General features: G+C 29.9%; 1 protein-coding gene across 19 annotated transcripts in view; it reads left to right on the top strand.

Annotated features, from left to right (window-relative positions):
• The window catches only part of LOC129946217 (RNA binding protein fox-1 homolog 2-like), a 453,881-nt gene that overhangs the window by 325,268 nt on the left and 109,690 nt on the right, over positions 1 to 18,923 (top strand). For 18 of the 19 annotated variants that reach the window (XM_056056318.1, XM_056056321.1, XM_056056331.1 and 15 more), the window contains 2 exons: positions 13,222 to 13,428; positions 16,605 to 17,036. In XM_056056318.1, coding sequence (XP_055912293.1) covers positions 13,222 to 13,428; positions 16,605 to 17,036 — 639 coding nt within the window. The remainder of the gene's footprint in view (positions 1 to 13,221; positions 13,429 to 16,604; positions 17,037 to 18,923) is intronic. The other variant, XM_056056334.1, reaches the window with a different exon arrangement.

Genomic DNA, 18,923 nt, shown 5'->3' with positions numbered 1-18,923 from the left:
ATGGTTGTTGAATGGAATACTAAAAGTCAATCATCATTGCTGACTTTTAAACATGAATACGTGCTTCGAATTGCAGAAGTAATTTTGTGTCTTAATATCCTAGAGTCACTTCGTAGCGTCGTTGTCGTACGTCGTCGTAGCTTGGTGTTGGAGACTTTTTAATTTGATGGTTTGGTTACGGTTGTACGTCAAGCTTCAAGTTAACCACTATAAGCTTCGATTCGTCGTCGCTCTCATCGACGACAGTAAATTGGAATGTCAATGTATGGGTTGCCATGGTGTGCCATTTATGTCAGTGCCTCTTTATTCAAGCCTTCAATATGGTGATGCAATTAGTTTCACTTTTTTTCTTTTTCTTTGGCAAAATCAAAATATATTTTTTTTTCTTCTTTGATATTACGCCATAATGATTACTGTGTTACTTCACCTTATGAAAATGTGATTGGACTTTGAATAATTATTATGGTGTGCCTTGTGTTTTATTTTTGTCATAGGTCTAAATAATCAGTCAGGCATTGGGTCACGTGCCAAAGTGAATTTTTAAACCAATATTTCTCTGTTTCGCTATTTTTTTTCATTTGATATTCAACTATTATTTAATTTTTCCTATTTCAATTTTCGACAATAAAGAAATAATTTGATACAAGAAAATAAAACACCTTGTTTTCTTCTTACCTGCCTATAAGTAAGTCAATAGAATTTGCGTGTTGATAAATTAAACGGAAGGAAGGAAACAAAAATTTGAATAATAGCTTCTAACATTTTATTAGGAGGACTTCTACTTCTACTGCTACTGATGATGATGATGATGATTTAGGCAAGTTAGTCACGCCTATTGTAGGGTTATTAAATGCAAAAATAAAGTTAAGTCAATTGAAGTGTTACATGAGTTATATGTGTCAGAATTTTGTATTTTAAATAATACCGTAACGAAGGAAAATAACAACCTTATCAAAATGGTACTTAAGTTGTTGACATATAATTAAGGATTGGTTTTGCTATGAAATGTATAGAAGATTGATTTAATGGTTATTTTGACGTTAGAAAGAAATAATTGATGGTTGACGAAATTTTAATTTTCTTGCTTTAAATATAGTTATGAATGAGTGTGCTAAGTAACGCACAAAACAAAGTTCATGACTGTATTTATGACACACGATAAATCTCAATTTACAAAAAATCTGAATTTTACGCCCCTTTGGTTTGGCAAAATATACAATAATAATATTACAAGAATATGATTTCAGTTCCAATTTTCCAATTTTTGATCTTTTTTTGGTCAATAGGCTTTAGTTCTTGAGTTACTTGAACTTTATAAGGGTTTAAATCAAAATCCTTATGCATAATGTTAATCAACGACGAATGTGAAAGGTGCAATTCTTCGGTCGTACCATCAAGTACAGAGATTCGTTCTTTAGCCGTACTACGCGAATGTGGAATTCCTTTTCAGTTATCACAGACTGACTTTCAAAACCAATGAATACCAACTCCTCCTTTCAACCCCTCCCTCCCTTTCCTAGTGCTCATATTGTGTCGTTAAATAATAAAGGTAGTAATATTCCCTTGAGTGTGCGCTTATCATTAAAAATACAAACACCAGCAATACTTTCTGCAGTACGATCTGTATGAGCATGCACTCTAGCTTTCACATCTCACACGGTTTGCCAAATTTTTTGCACGGTTTCTTAGAATGTACGTACATTTCGACGATTGAATTGCCCCAAAAAGTCAGGAATTCACGATATGCATTGTGATTTGAACGGCCATTTTTGAATAACCTTGAGTGACTTTAACGGGTTCCTGGATTGCGTATCTTTCCATGGTTTAAATTGAGTTGGCCTGAAGTTGAGAAATATCTAATGAAATGCTGAAAAAAGATTAAAGTTTCGGTGTGTTACATATTCAACATCGGTCCTGAAAATTTAACCACCCTTTATAAATAAAATGCATTTTCGAACTTCCTTTTAAAGTTCAAAAATTGACCACATTTCCTTTAAGAACAAATTCATTACATTCAGACGTTTATTTTAATTGTAGGAGAAAAACTTACAACTTTTAATCAACCAATTTTAAAACCCACAAAAAACTAAAAAGATATTCCAACAATTCCCAACCAAGTTATTCGCACAAGAATTCACTTTCTAAATTGTAACTATTGGATATTAGAGAACGAAGTATCTAACAACATTCCAACAGTACCCATAATGATATCGACCATAAGAGAATTTAATTCTTATTTTGAAAAACGAAAATTCAATTAACTACTTCCTCTCTAACTGCTGATGCTTCGGTCTGGTTCTGGGTCTGGGTCCGTGTCGTCGTCTCTTATTGCTCTAAGCTCTCCCCTATTCGTCGTCATCGTTTTAGTCGATGTTTTAAAATTGCATTTACACTTAAGTGAACGCTCCTCATACGAGATACGAAAGAGCCATCGAGCTAAAAAGAACCATCACCGCCAACTAGCATCAGCTTCAGCTCGGCATCTTTCACAACTGAAAAACCCTTGGCAAACTATTTTTAATTAAACCAATGGCACAAAAAGTACCATCATACTATAAGAACACAACGCCAAAAACAAAGTCTACAGAAGTATCAATACGGCGAGAAATAATTGTAGTCATAGTAGGAATGAGAGAATGAGACATAGAGATACTTTCAAAAACGACGTGAGGAATGCATTAGAAAAAGATACTGATACTCATATAGCGTTGTTTTGTGTGTGAAAGTGATAAACGATCACGTAATTAATTCAATTCACAAAATTAAGATATTTCTAGACACTACCGCCAACATTTACCGCCGCCGCCTCTGATATCCCCCAAACCATATCCCACTTCTGACACCGTTGTCAATGCCAATTGCACAACAACATCATCTCATCTTGTTATCTTCGTATAGATACTGTATCTTTGTATCTGCATCTTTACTGGTACATGGCTTGTATTAATTTCAATCGTTTGATGGGAACTACACTGTAAACAACATTTTCGAGATAAACCGCTATAGAAGTATAGTTTGGTTATAGTTGCAGTGAAAACACCACCCATCAGTCTGTAGGTGGTTGGGGTTGGATTTTTGATGGGTTAGTAAGTGGGGATGGTTTTTTGTTGGGTGTATATTTTCAAAAGTTAAAACCACAGACAGTTTTACAAAATTCTCCTTCTTCTTCTGCCTTTGTCAGAGGAGAAAAGTAGATCTGTCTATCTGTCTGTTTTGTATTTCGAAAAGTAAATAAATGAAAGAGCAATGTCAGTGTCAGGAATGTGGGTGTTGAAATTTGAAAATGTTTTTCTCTAGATCTATAGATACTATCAAGTTTGGGAAGGTATCTCCTTGTATCGAATTCCCATAAGGGTGTGTTAAATTTTTTTGTTTTGTTTTAAATTTTAAACAAAGAGAAAATTTTATAACATTGGTTCAAGGTTTTCAAGTTTTAATTGATAGTTTTATTGAAAAAAGATATTTTGAAAAGGTCTTTTTTTTAAAGAAAAAAAAACCACTGACTGTTTTGTAAACTTGTCTTCTGTCTTACAATAAAGGAGAATTGAAATGAACGAAGACATTGATGTAAGTATCTAAAAATGTGTAAAGATGAAGTACATAATTTGATGGTGCAAGAATAACTGAGAAAATTGTTTGTTTTTAGACAAAATTAAATAATTATAAATCTTTGGTTTTCTTTAACCAATGCAAATTTAGGTCAAACTTTTTTTATTCATCTTTGGTAACCTCCGAATTGTTTAATAATCTTCTTAAAAATAAAATAAAAAAAAAAAAAAAAATAATATAGGCCCTAAAGTGGAGTCTTGTGGAACTTCATTTATTTATTGATATTTTAATGTTTATTCCGGAAATTGCTGGTTTTGCTAAGAGTCGATATACCTTTTAAATGTTTATAAGTAATTTTTTAAAATATCGGTGTTTTTTTAAGATTTCAAGGAGTTTTGGTAATACTAAAAGGCAGAAATATTGTAAGAGATGATTTCATGGTAAATTTCATAGTCTTTCCGATCAGTTAATTTTGTACTACTTTTTACAACACTCTAGCCAAATGGCATCGATGGTATGTGACGTTCAATGCTTCAATATTTACTGGCTTTTCATTTTGATATTAAACAATGATTTAACATAACCCCATTTAAAATAATCTATGGGTAATAACTTGCAAGAACTTCGGGAAATTAAGTTCTCATCATTTTACAGTACATTGATTTGATTTTACATTGGTTTGAGTAAATTTCAATAGTAGGGGGGGGGCATTGCTGTGGACTTAAACTATTGATGATGAATCTTCATTCAAACCATAGACAACAATCATAGAATCATCTCAAGCATCTAAAACAAACTTTATTTGCCAAAATAGCAATTTTTAACATATTTGAAAAAACAATGAAAAAAAATGTTCCACATACGCCACAGTGCCCATAAAAAGATTAATGTTCTTAAGTTCAACAGAAGCTTTTGTTATTAATTTTAACTATGTGAAAGCAATGTATCGGACAGTTTTCTATTACTTTTATTAATTTTTACTTTCACAATTATCATATGACTAAGCTAAGACTTAGACGTTCATTAAGAAATATTTTTGTTTAAAAAAAAATGTTAATTTCTTCTTCTTTCTTGGTTCGAGACTTCACCTTTTCAAAAGCATACCTTTGAATTTAAGATTTTAGCTAAGTAACATGGCTCCATTATGTCCAAAAAAAACAAGTATGAGAAAAGTATATTCATGCAGGCTTTTTGTCTTCTCCAATTTTGTCGGCTTATTCATAAACTCAAGTTTTCCTTAATTGCAAAATGTACCCCCGTATAATTGGTTTTAATTATTTCTTTTTCGTTTTATAGAGGTATACCTACTCTAAACTTAAACTAGCTCTTTATGGTAATTTATTTTAATACAACCTTTTGCTCTTCCTCTATAATGCTGCCGCCACCATCGTCGTCATCGCCATCGTTCTAAACGAACGAAGTAGAAGATTTATAAATCCTAATTTAGAAAGTTCTTCATATTATCAGCTGTGCTTGTTTTAGGGGCTGTTGTGGTTGTTGAAACGAGACTTTATATACATATTCGCCAACTAAAGATATACAAAACAAAAACATGCCAAAAAGCTTTCCATCAGAATGTAATTAATTAAACTCCCTTGAAAAACAACTGTACCTTCTACCAACTACTTTAACACAAAGCGGAAACAAACTAATAAAACAAAATTTTATACACATATATATATGTATAAATATACAAACCATTTGGTGCTTTACTCTTCTAAGGGATGGAAAGGGATAATGCTGGTTGGCTGGGCCTTGTTGGATTGCTTTTCCGGTCCTATCGCTCACTCGTCCTGTTTTCCCAGTCTTGAATAAAGGACCATGAATGATGAAAACTAATTAAGCTAGAGATGTGGTTTGCTATATAAAAGGGGGATGCTTAAGGGTTGGGAATTGGAAAGAGAAAGGCTTTTTTTTGGTATGTATATATTTTATCTAAAACTACCAGCCGATGTTTTCTTTTTACCAAGGGCATCATTAAGTTAATCCCAGCAGACATTATAGAGATACAGAAGAAGTGGTGGACTTCACTTTATGTCTCTTCCATTACTCAAAATATCATCAAGGATAGACACAAAAAAAATAAAGAAGAGTATTTTCTGTTTGCAAAGTTGTAAATTTAAATTTTTGCTTTCGAAATAGAACGAAGGTTCTGATGTTTGGTGTAAAGATATTCTTCTTTCTTAACGTTCCAAAAATAATATTATACCTTAAATAAACGTCATTAGAATGCGCATACATAATTAAGGGAGTTTTCAGTCTGAAAACAGTGTTTTTTTTCACTCTGGTCGTTGTCAGATTTGCATTTATGATGTATGATATCTTCGAAACTAGAAGGTGGAAATATTCAGAGAGTATCAACAACATTTTGAAGTAAATTGACATTGATATTAAACATCAATTTTTTTTTAAAAATGTTTTAACGTTTTGAAAATATCCAGAAAATTTCATTGACTCTGTGTCTCTACGAGTATTGTTCTTTTACCATTTTTGTATTTTCCTCTTAACTTAAGTTTTTTTTGAAAACATCCAATTCCTTGGATTTATCTATATCTCGACTTTTAGACCAACCATCAACTGATGGAAAATACAAAATGTAGTTCCACCAGGTTGTACTTTTGGGCCTGTACTATTTTTCTTTTCAAATTTCTATTGAATCGCTTCAAGAACCCTCATTGCAAAAAACTTAAAAGAGTTCCACAAGGTTGTAGTTTTGGACCTGTACTGTTTTGCCTTTTCTCTATCGTTATTAAAATACTTGGAAAACCTTTAATGACTAACTAAAAATACTTGACTCTATTTGATGATGTTTAAATTTATTACTCGATGATAATTAAATAACAATATTCACATTCTTATATGAACTTCTGGCACGCGTAAGTTTATATAATCTATAAATGTTATGTAATGTATGCAAGTATAAGCTCACATCATCAATCAATTTCAATTCTATTCGCACACACAGACACAAGCACACTTTCAATTCATACGGCAATTATAAATTAGAAACGATATTAATGCATAATTAGCGTATAACCTTATGCTAATTAAAATTAATCAACCACACAATTTCTCAATTAAAAGTACGTCAATCTATCTATCGTTTCTTAAATCTTCATCATTCGTATTTATTATTATTATTATTGCAACCCGTCCGTCGTCCTCTTTTAAGTAAATTATACTGATGAATATGCATAATCATTTATCTACATACATATATAAATGTGTACCTTTCATTTGTAATAACAATTTACTTTAAATTATGTGAATTCTAATCAAATAATTATGTTTTTTTTTGGATGTCTGATAAACATTTTATTTACGTCATTTTGATGACATTTTCTGGAGATTCTTCATTTTCTGTGTTTTAATCCACTAATCTCAAAATCTACATTATTGAAGATAGCATAAAACACTTTTGTATTTTCAACTCATTAATCTTAATCCTTGTTATGTATTCACGTTTTTCCGTAGTAACTAAAAACATCCTTCAATTGAAATGAAAGCATTAAAATAAAATTTATAGCAAAAATTTAATATTTCTCTAAATTATTTATGTGCATAAACATAAAATAAATTGTATTCTTTACCAACGAAGCGATGCTCGTGTTGTCGCTTCGTCGTCCTTTTAGTTTGGTCCTAGCGCTGTCATTTGAAAATATGCATCAATTCGTTCGAGAGAAGGTACCTAATGTAATTTGACGAAGGAGAAGAAATATCCTTCGTTAATAAGGTTATTTATTCAAGGATCGTAACAATGTTGGAACACGAGTAAAAAATAAAGAAGAAAACATGTAAAAGTAACATTCACAAACTAACTGTGACGAAGGACGAATAATTCTTATTTGCATATTGAAAGAACCACTCGAGTGTCCTGATGATGTCTGACTTTTTCATTCAATACAAAACAACAACGAAAATATATATTTTTATAAACTTGGTTACAGCTCTTTTATAAAAGTTTTTAATAAATGCATAAAATAAACTTATTTTATGTAGGTACATCGAAGTACACAAAACGAGAGGAAGGGAAATGAAGAACTGTAGATAAAAACAAAGACTGATGTTGGGTTGAATTAATTATGTAAAATACTTTTAATTGAAAGTAATTAAAGCAATACTTCCACATAGAAAGAAGAATTAAATTAAACAATTCGAACTTATGAGGGTAATCATAAGTTTTATCAGAAGCGGAAATTGCTGTGACCAATTTGTGAATGGGGGAAACTTGGGCCGATAAGAGATTCTCTTTAAAAATGACTCTTCTGAAGGGATTTATAATTTGGTTAAGTACCCTCATAAAAAGAGGATGTTAAATTAACTCAAGCCTCCCATTTTTAGTGTTTTTGGGTTCTAGATAAACTCTTTAAAAAAACATTAAATGGTTTGGGAATAAATCAAGTGAACTTAAAACAGATTTCTTCTTTATTGATATTTTTTCCACCTTAGAATATATTTTAATGTGTAACTAATGTTTTATTTTGGGCCTTAGAAATCACCCTAGAGTCCGAAAAAAGGCTTTTTAGGGTTTTATTTATGCAAAATGTATCTCCTTTCTCCGGCCCACGGTTGAGTTCCTGTAATTTTGTTATCAATTTGATCCAATGATTGTAAGTAAATAGCTGTAAAATTAAGTAAGCCAAATGGCGCACAAAATCGTCTAAAAAATGGTCAGATGGAAACAAACTTACGAATTCCAACATTTTAAGAAACGCATTTGATTTTTGAAGTAATGGCAAATCAGAAATAATTTTGCAACATCTTAAATCATTGATTTCCAAAACTAAGTACTTAATGGTTTCTCCTTGTTTTGAAACATCTCGATTAAATTAGTTTTATATCTAATTTTTATTAAAATTTAAATTAAACTGTTTACCAAAAAATTGACGCAAGATTACAGTGATATTTTGTTTCAAACCAAATTAAATTAACCTTAAGCGAATTTTTGTTATTGACACTTGACAGATGCATATCCTTGAACCGAATTTTAAACAAAAATGAATGTCTTCTAAAAGCTATAATAATAGCTTTAGGCTAATATCTAGTCAATTTAGGTTATATCTCGAAGGTCAAAGCTAAATATCTCTTAAAAACAAGGTATATCTCTAAAAAAAGTGAATATATCCAAGCGATTTTTAAAATCTTGCTGAAGAGTCTTTTTCCGCAAAGAATAATAATCTCGAAGAATCGAAAAACATTTCTCCCCAATAAGCAATATTAGTTTAAGAAACTCAGATTTTTTGATACCGAGTCTTTTCTGCAAAAACGGAGTTATTTACCTTCTTAAAACTAATTACGAATAGCTGTTCTAAATAATATCTAAATTAAAAAGAGGCTGGGATGCGACCCACACTGATAACTTCTCATCCCGTCTGTCGATTTGTCTTGCTTAAAAGTTTGTCTATATGTACTAGTATCAATTTTAATAAATTTGCGTACTATTTTTTATAGATTTTATTTTTTATGAAAAACGGACTGTTGGATTTTTATATAAAAATCACTGAATATCGAAAACAATATTTTCTGTAAAATAAAATAAGTTTGAAGCCAATATTTTATAGTTTTGAAAAGATATTTGAGTCGAAAATCAATTTTTACCAACTTTTGTTAAATTTTTTTTTTAGGTATTTAATTTTTTGTACAAAAACTATCAATTCGATTTTTTTCAAAATTTTGCTAAATGTTAACAACAATATTTTTTGAAAGATAAAAGTAAATTAAAGCCAATATCTCAAAGTTTTGAAAAGATATTTGAGTCGAAAATCAGTTTTTACCAACTTTTATTAATTTTTTTGTAGGTTTTTATTTTTTGTAAAAAAAAACTGTCAATTCGATTTTCTTCAAAATTTGACTGAATGTTGAAAACAATATTTCTTATAAGATAAAATAAGTTTGAAGCCTAAATTTTAAGTTTTTGAAAAGATATTTGAATCGATATTTAATTTTTGCGAACTTTGAGTAATGTTTTGTTTAGATTTTTATTTTTTATAAAAAAAACTGTCAATTCGATTTTTCTCAAAATTTTATCAGATTTCAAAAACATTATTCTCCGTTGCTCAAAATTGTTTTGGAGATGAAATCATATGTTAGTCGTTAAATTTACGAGGTGACAAACTTTTTTTTTCAGTTTTTTTGATTTAGAAAAAAAAAACCGTTCGATAGATTTTTTTCAAAAAATATATTTCTTTGAGATCGCGTTACACTTTATTATATAAAATTAAATTCAAGTCTCTAGCGTTTTTGGTTCGTAATATATTTAAGGTTAACCAAAATTTTCACCTTTTTTTTAAACTGCTATGGTAAAAAAAACACCCACGCAATTTTCTTGAGAGCCCTTTCTGCATCTTTCTGCCTTATTATCTGTATAACAAAATTTATTTGAAGTCGATATCTCTTCTGGTTCTTGAACTATGGACGACAAAAAAACGTCGCGAACGTACGGACGTACGGACGTACGAACGTTTGTACACACGCACGCACAGACATCTTTCTAAAAATCTTTTATTTCGACTCTAGAGACCTTGAAACGTCGAGAAATGTCATAATTTTCAATTTGACAAAACGGACCCATTACAATAACTTCCTATGGGAAGTTAATAATCCTTTATCTCTAAAACCATAGTTTTATGTCTCCTAAAAGAGAAATTTAAATCAACGCGCCAGTGAAATTTTGTTCAAGAAGCTTATATCTCTTTAAAAAGAAATAAGAGTTATCAGTGAAGAATATTAATCGGATTGAAACGAGTTATATCTCGAAGAAAAGAGAGTTATATACGTCCTTAGATTGATTTAAAAATCGTTTTACTTATTTCAAAGCTCATACCTCTAAAAACCGTTTTAAACATCTTAAAAATGCGTTTTACATCTATACTTATGTTTATTATAAAGCTAAAGAGTTTGTTTACTTGTTTGTTTGTTTGAGCGTGCTTATCTCAATAGCCACTGGTCTTTTAGTACCCATTTGTTGAGGAAGGCTAAAGGTTATATAAAACATTAAAACGAGCGGAGCAACAATAAAGAATGTTTCAAAATGTGAGAGTTTTTCCCTTTTGAGAGCTTTCCTGTCTATATTTAAAATTTGGCTTACTAAAATATTTTTTATGTTTACCAAATTTGTTCTGCGGGTTAAGACTCAGTTAGGCATAATTAGGAGTTAAATGATTCTTAATAACTCTAACAACCAAATTATTAATTAATAAGTTGAATCTCCAAAAAAAAATATGTAAACGTCCTTAAAGCAAACAATAAAGTGTTGGATGTTAAATAAAGTTATATCTCGAAAATATGAGTTCGAAAAGAGAGTTATGAATCATTGTGATTGGTAAAATCAAGTTTAATAACCTTAAACCTTCTAAAATCAAGTAAAACTTCTAAAAACTTTGTTATGAAATGTCATAAAAGTGAGTAACAAATCTTGGGAATTAATCAAATTCGTTTGATTAAGCTTACATATTTCTCTTTAAAAAAAAATATTGATGTATATATTGTTGCGATACAAAACATTTGAAAGCTAATATTTCTTAAAAACCGAGTTATATCCCAAAAAACGACTTAAATTGAGCTATAAATCTTTGTAGCAAGAAAAAATTAGTTGAGGAACCCTATGTTTTTTAAAAACGAGTAAGAAAAAATAGAAAAACTAAATTTAATACGGTCCTAATGCGAATTTATATAATTGAAAAATCTAATATCTCTTAAAATCGAGTAAAACACAGGTTATATCTCAAAAAATCAAATTTATATATATCCTAACAGTGAGATATAAATCGTTGTAATAAATATCACGACAAATGTAATTATTCGTTCTAATTTATCTTGTTGAAGAATTTAATATCTCCTTTAACCCTGTTAAAACAAGTTATATCTCGAATAGATATATAATTATGAATCTTTGTTAAAAGAAAAATGTATTCAAATAAGTCCATAATTCTTAAAATCGAGTAAAACAAGTTTCAACTTCAAAACCAGAATTTTTCGTCTTCCGAATGCGAGTTTAAGTCAAAGAGTTACATAATTTTATATCTCCTTAAACCGAGTTATAGCTCATAAAACCTTTAATATGACATTTCACGACTGGCTCATGTGAAAACATCATTTCATAACTTTCAGCAAATAAATTAAATTCCTTGAATTTAGTTTTTTTCACGCTTATTACAAAATATTTATTATATTTTCTTACGTCAATTGAATTTCCAAGAATTGCTTTTCGATCCTACTTAAATTCATTGAAATTGAAAACAAAAAATATCTTCCACCAAACAGAAGTACAATGTTATGAAAATCGTGTGTTGAATTCTGGTAAAATATTCCTGCTCTTTGAATTTTTTCAATATTAAAAAACAAAAAGTAAATAAGGTACATACGAGTATGCACATATATTTCCTATTAACTACATAAAAAACTCATAATGGAAAAAAGCAGTGATATCAATAAATAAATAAAAACATACAAAAATCCACCCGCTGCCATCAGGATTCAAAGAAATATTGAGAAAATTCACAACATATGTTATGTACGTAAATTTGCCTCTCGCAACTATATAGGAATCAAATTTCTTTTTAACAATTTTAAAGGGAACATCCTTCCCCTAGTCCCGCTTTTCTGATACGTGAATAACTTTTCAGCAAAACTCATATATTTAAAATTCCTCTTGTTTTACCATACATATAAAGGAGGAGGACGAGGAGGTATGTAGGTATATTCCAAGTTTATTGAATTTCTCGCTGCAGGCTGGCAACATTGTCGCCTAGCAACACATCATTGAATGGAACGAAAAAAATGTTCAATACGCTCTGGTTTGATGTTCCTTCCATCAAATCTGATTCCATTGATATCCAATTTTCTCTCCATACATGTTCCTATATTGTTTTTATTCAGGAAAAGTATACTTTTATTATTGAAAGACCAATTTGTGTCAATTAAGGTAAAATACCTCTAAGGCATGTCCTGCCATTTGATATTTCTATCTTAGAAAAAAAGCGCAGAAATCCCTGTTGTTCTTTAATAGCAGAATAATGTGAACTTAATTTGTTGTGCTTCCGGAGAGAAAAAGAATCCTTATTAACTCCTTTACCGAATTTTTGTAATCTATTTTAGTGACAAACAAAAATAAAACTCTTTCATGAATTTCAAAAACGGAAACGGAAAGAGTCATCATAATATCAATATGAGGCCAATAAGGTGCTCCATTAAAGAAGAACTCCCACACACATCCAACACATTATACAAAAGCAGCTCGTCGTGCAAATAGACTCCCGGTCATGTACTAATTGGAAGACCCATCCCCATTAAGTTCCCATGTTTTGAACAGTACATCTGCTTCAATGGCACAGCCACCACAGCACCGTAACCATAGCCATAATAGTAGGATGACCGCCATAACGACTGACGATGACGACGGCCTTAAGCATTTTTCCATAAACCTATACAAAACGAGTGAGTGTGTTGGGATGTGTGGTCCTTCGTTTCGTTGGCGATAAGAGGACATAGAAATTTATATTAAATTTTCATATCCTGTCAGTTTTTAAGCTCCATCTGGTGGCCAAAAACTTCTCGATAGCATTAGTTATACTTTTATGTGGTACATCATATAGTTTGCATCTCTTGCTCTCCTATACATTATTTCAGATTCACATTCTAATGGATATCGTTACTTTTATTTTGTATTTGCAGCACATGGTGCAGGCCGGTGTGGGCCCATATCCAGGTGCCCCAACAGGATATCCACCGGCACCAGCTAATGTCGGAGCTGCTGATAGCCTTTCGATGGCAGTGGCTGCTGTCAAAGCTGAGCAAGCATCACAAATGAAGCCAGATGGTGCACCGCCGCCTGTATCATCAGCTGCAGCAGCCGCACAAATTTATATGCAGCAGAAAAAAGTGAGTATTTGTAAAGTTTTAGCAACTTTTTCTATTATAATTTTTCTTTTTTTTGTTTCTATTTTTGTTTCAATGATGAACTTTTATGTTTTTTTTTTTTTTTGGTTAAATTTATAAATTTTCAAGGACACTTTAATGTGTCGTGAAAAAGATGAAAATATATAAATATATGTTTGTGTTTTCATTTTCACTCTCAGTAAATTATAAACTTAACAAAATATAAAACTTTGGTAACAAAATCAAAGAGAAAAAAATATTTAAAAATGAGAAACTCCGCAAGAAGGATTTTTCAAGTGCATACTTTTTGTTTTGTTAATTAATTATTTTGTTTGTGTTTATTTGAATAAAAATGTATGCACATAAAAATTATATAAAAATGCCACACAGAGCTAGAAAATGCATGCGATGATGGGAAATATATATTTATGGTTTACTTTGCTAATTTCAATTTTTAAAATGTATAAAATTAATAATCTTTGGGCAGACAGAAAATGTCAAATAAAAACCGAATAAAGTGGCTGATGTTTTTTTGTTGTTTTTATAAAATGAAGTAATTTTTAAGAAACAGTTTTAATGAATTTTAAATAAATAAATATTTAATTTGAATTTTTTTATTTATAATATTAAGATTGATTATTTTATTTCTGTGAATGAATTCACTGCATGGTTTTTGAATGAAAAAAAAAATACTTTACTAAAATATATATAAAATAGTTTTGGTAATAAAAAAGTATTAGGTTGATATGCTTTTAGTTTTGAAGATTAAAAGTTTAAGAAATTTGAAAAATAGATTCCTAAGGATTGGTTGCTTACTGTCAACCAAATTATTGAAATTTTCAACTTGAAACTTTTAAATTGTGTTAATTTCTAACACCAGAATTTTATTTTGAAATTTCGAAATTGTTTTAATAACAACGTTTTTATATAATAGCTTTTGTTCACCAATATGGTAAAGTTTACTACCTTTAACACCTATAGGGGTGTTTTTCCTGGCTTTTTGCCTTTTCCGTTTAAAAAAAAAAAAAAAACAGAACATTTTGATATTTAGTCTGAAAAATTTGGAGTTTTTCCTTTGAAAATTTGAAAAAGTCAGAACTGTAAAGTCTTCCGATAATGACTTTACAATTATTTTGTTTTTAAATAAAACCCAAATCATTTTAATTATTTAAATCGACTGAAAGAACAATCAAAACATCTATAAATGGAACTCGGAACTTTTAGTACGGTCGAAATTTTTGACCAAACTGCCTCTATTTCGTGTTCAATAAATGGCTCTGAGCTCTTCAAACCTCTTCTGATTTTTGGAATAAACCAATGATCATATCCCCAAAAAAAAAGCCTATAGAGGTGTTAAATCGCACGAACAACCAATCGATTGGCTCATTTCTTATGATAACACCCTCGTCAAACCTACTGTTCAATAACCAGTAACGTTTATTTGCTTATTGACAAAGTTATTAAGCCAAAAAGGAACTTCCTCTATACAATGAAATCCATCATCTTGGCCATTGTGCATTGGTTTCAATTCTAGAACCAACTTAGTCCTTTAAAGCTCTAAACCAAGATCCTTACGCAAAATTCGGTTTCAGCGATTCCCAATTTTTAAATAGAATTAATTGATTTAGATCGCCTGCTAAAGACTCCTAAAATACAGCCAATATTTTCGAAACTTCTAACAACTTGTTGTTTCACTAACGCGGAAATATCACGCATCCAAAATTTGTTTACTAACATTTTTATTGTATGTCTGCTAGGGCGAGAATTATGACTGAAAATTGGAATCTTAGTCTTATAGTTCCGAAATTTCTGTAGAACATTTTTGCAGAAGTTTCTCTTTGGTGGAAATGTTCAATTTCATGAATAGATACAAAAAATGATAGTTCAATAATAACTAAAACTGGGAGTTCACAAATTAAATTCAAAGTTGGAAAGTCCCAATTGGAAAAACCAATATGTGAAGAAATTTTCTGGCGTAATTTTCTCCGGCGCAATTTTCAGAGCCCACGCTCTATTTAATGGTGATTTGAATGTTTGCAATGGAATATTTTTTTATTTGCTTCCATTTCTTATGATTCTTAAAATCAATTTTTAAAAAAAAACATGGAAAGAATACTAAGAACTTTCTTGTAACTGCTTGAAGTTTTTTTAATGGTTAACACAAATTATGGAGGAAGTATTAAAAAATTACTTCGTTAAGTCTTTCACCAGTTAGAAAATGTCTACATTATTTAAAAAAATAATAATAGACACTCAACACTTGCCCCTCAAAATCTAGCTAAACTTTCGTTCATCCATGTTATTGGTTTTAAAATTACGCTAAAAGCAGTTCTTAAAAGTTTCGACTTTGAAATTTATTTCAAATTTAATTAAGATGTAATTCAATCGAAATTTCGTTCAATAAAGTAAAATTTATTGAAATTTCCGAAAAACCTAAAGCTATTTTTGCCATAAGACAAATATTATTTGAAAAGCTCAATATAACATCCTAGTAGCCTGATAGTCTGATTTACTCTAAGAAGTATATTTTGATAGAATGATTGCCAATAATGCAAAATGTCAATTTCTTCTATAGTACGAAAAACGGGACAAAAATATTGTATATGTCTTTTAACTCCACTTTTAAAGAGCTTTTAAAACATTGAGCATTAAGCATTAAATTCAATCAATTTTTGAGGCATAATAATGTAGAAACGGTTCCTCCTGGAAAAAAAATCTATTTGAACTTGTTTCCCTTTCTTTAACTTCAATGATTTAAAGAATTCGACACAAAAATTTGATAAGAATCAAAGAAGAACAGAAATTGTGACTCAAAAGATTGTTTCGTCACTCTGAATGATATTCTTTTGCTAGGTAAACGAGAAGACGTATTTTTTTAGACCAATCTCTTATGCATGAGTTGCAGTATCGCGGTTGAAAATGCTTCTAACTGAAATCTCGCCCAGATGCAATAGAAAGCAGTGTTAGAAATTTCAAAACCCGTATTTGAAATGCATGTTAAAATTATTTAAATATCATATTTTTACTTGGTTGGTGTTGGGCATTAAAAGCGACTTATCAAAAAAAACAAAGCAAATAATCTTGTTTGAGTTTTATCAAAATAAAACAAACACCAAATATTAAAAACACAAAAACATATTTTGAAACACGAGTTTGCCTTCATTGGTATTGTTTAACAGGCAAGTCTTCAGCAACAGCAGCAACAACATCACCACCAACAGCAGCAGCAGCAACAACAGCAGCAGCAGCAACAACAACAACAACAACAGCAGCAGCAACAACAGCAGCAGCAACAACAACAACAACAGCAACAGCAGCAACAACAACAATCAGTATCACAGTATAATAGTTCCACATCAGTTCTAGGAATCCCTCCACAGCAGCAGCAACAAATGAGCAATATTGCTGCGACCTCAACAGTGCCATCATCGGCCCAGCCCACCACATTAACTCTTCCACTTTCGGTTGCCAATAGTATTTCAAATGGAATTGATTCCCAACAACAACAACAGCAACAGTCGTCCAATGTGCAACAGCAACTTCAGCAGCAGCAGCAGCAACAACAACAGCAACAGCAGCAGCAGCAACAGCATCAACCATCTGTCAGCATAGTGAGTCTCCTCCAAAAAAACATTCCAAAATCCAACAAAATTAAAAAAGAATGATTTCAAAATAATTTAGCAACCAAATTAAAATAAAACGTTTGTCTTGTGTGGCCTGTAAATTTTGCTCCTTGCAACGCATCTTTGTTGTTGTTTGTTTTTATCCATCTTCTTGGAAAGTATGTCCTTTCATTGTTCGAAGGACACTGCACACGTTGTTTTTATGGTCGCGGGATTTGTAATTTGCTTTAGAAGTTGTTGGAACTTTGTTTGTTATTCTGTTTTCGGTTTTTGTTTCTATTTATGTTTTGGTTTTTGTATTTCTTTTTTCTTTTAACATCCTTTTTTTATCCTTTTTGCTTATTTCTTTCATTTATTTCGAACTTGTTTGTTTACAAACTCTTACAATTTTTGCATCATCATTCGTATTTTTATCCTTTTTCTTACATATATATTTTTGTTTGAGCAAAATAATAATAAAAGAAAAAAAGAAACTTTTTCCACAGGATTTTTGACAAATGAATGTAGTTGTGATAAATCGAAAAAGTTTATGTTTTCTCCTTCTTTAAGTCCTGATGGACAAATAGCTTTAAAGTTCTCTATACTTTGTTTTGTTTTGTGTTTTTTTTTTTACCTTAAATCTACCTATAATTTAATTTAGTTTAATGTTGAGTTTCGTTTTTTTAAGATTTTTTGAAAAAAGGATTTAAAGCAAAAACCAAAAAGCATGATGTATAGAAAAATAAAGAAAATTGAATTTTAGAATTTTTGTTTTCTTCGAGTTTTTTTTTTAACTTTTTTGGTATTTCGAAAGCAACAGCATGCGATGAGAATTAAAATAGTTTTAAGTCTTACAATTTTATTTTTGTATTTTAAGTTGAATTCTTTTTTTTATTTGGTTTTGAGTTTTCTTTTTGGTAAAGGGATGGATGTTTTTTTTTCTTTAAAAAAATAACAATAATCAAATCGTAAATTGTTAATCAAATTGTTTTAAATTTGAGAAAACAAAATGAGACTACAAATATTTTTTTTTAGAGCAATGTATAATGCAAATTTTATAAGCGCATGAACAAAATATAATAATATATACAAACATTAAACATTATAATATATATGCTATTTGGCACAATGCGAATTTATATTTATTTATAAATAATAATTATGAATAATACAATTAAATTTAAATGTTGTCATTGAAGCACAAAATATTATATATTCATTATTTTGAGTGAGAAATAAATAATAATCTAAAAATATCTTACACAAAAATCATTAAAAATAATAATAATAGTACGTGTGAGTATTTTAGAAATTTTATTTATGCATATATTGTAAAGGTGTGTTCTGTGATGTTACGTATTTATTTAATTAAATGATTTAAACAAAATTTAGTGATTTTGAAGAGTTGCGGAATGTAAGTGAAACGGTTGAAAATATTTATTTATTTGTTTCAGAATATTCAAAAGAAAAACTAGGATTCCCATTTCGTCACCTTTTTTTATACATTCATTTTGAAACTTTGTTGATCCCAATTTATTCTGTGGTGCACATGTTTTGAAAAGACTTGAATTGAAATCTTTATAGAGAAAAATTGTGTTTTTTTTAACAATTTACAAATTGCAATCATTAGACACTGTTTTTAAAAACAACTGATACTACTGGTTTTTCCATTTACTGAAACGACGAAAATTACGCGTTTTCTTGATAGTTAAAAATGCAAACTTAATATTTAAATAATTTAATTATTAAATAAATATTATTATTATGATTAATAAATATTAACATTTTGTGATACGAGAACGAGACCCACCCCCCTGCAATCCATAAACTTTAAAAGAATGCTGAAGAATTTATGTTAAAACAGTTCTTAACTCAACATAATAACAACAGACTCAG

The sequence above is a fragment of the Eupeodes corollae genome, chromosome 2, assembly GCF_945859685.1.
Source record: "Eupeodes corollae chromosome 2, idEupCoro1.1, whole genome shotgun sequence".
In the NCBI taxonomy this organism is placed as follows: domain Eukaryota; kingdom Metazoa; phylum Arthropoda; class Insecta; order Diptera; family Syrphidae; genus Eupeodes; species Eupeodes corollae.
This window is presented reverse-complemented; position numbering and strand designations above follow the sequence as displayed.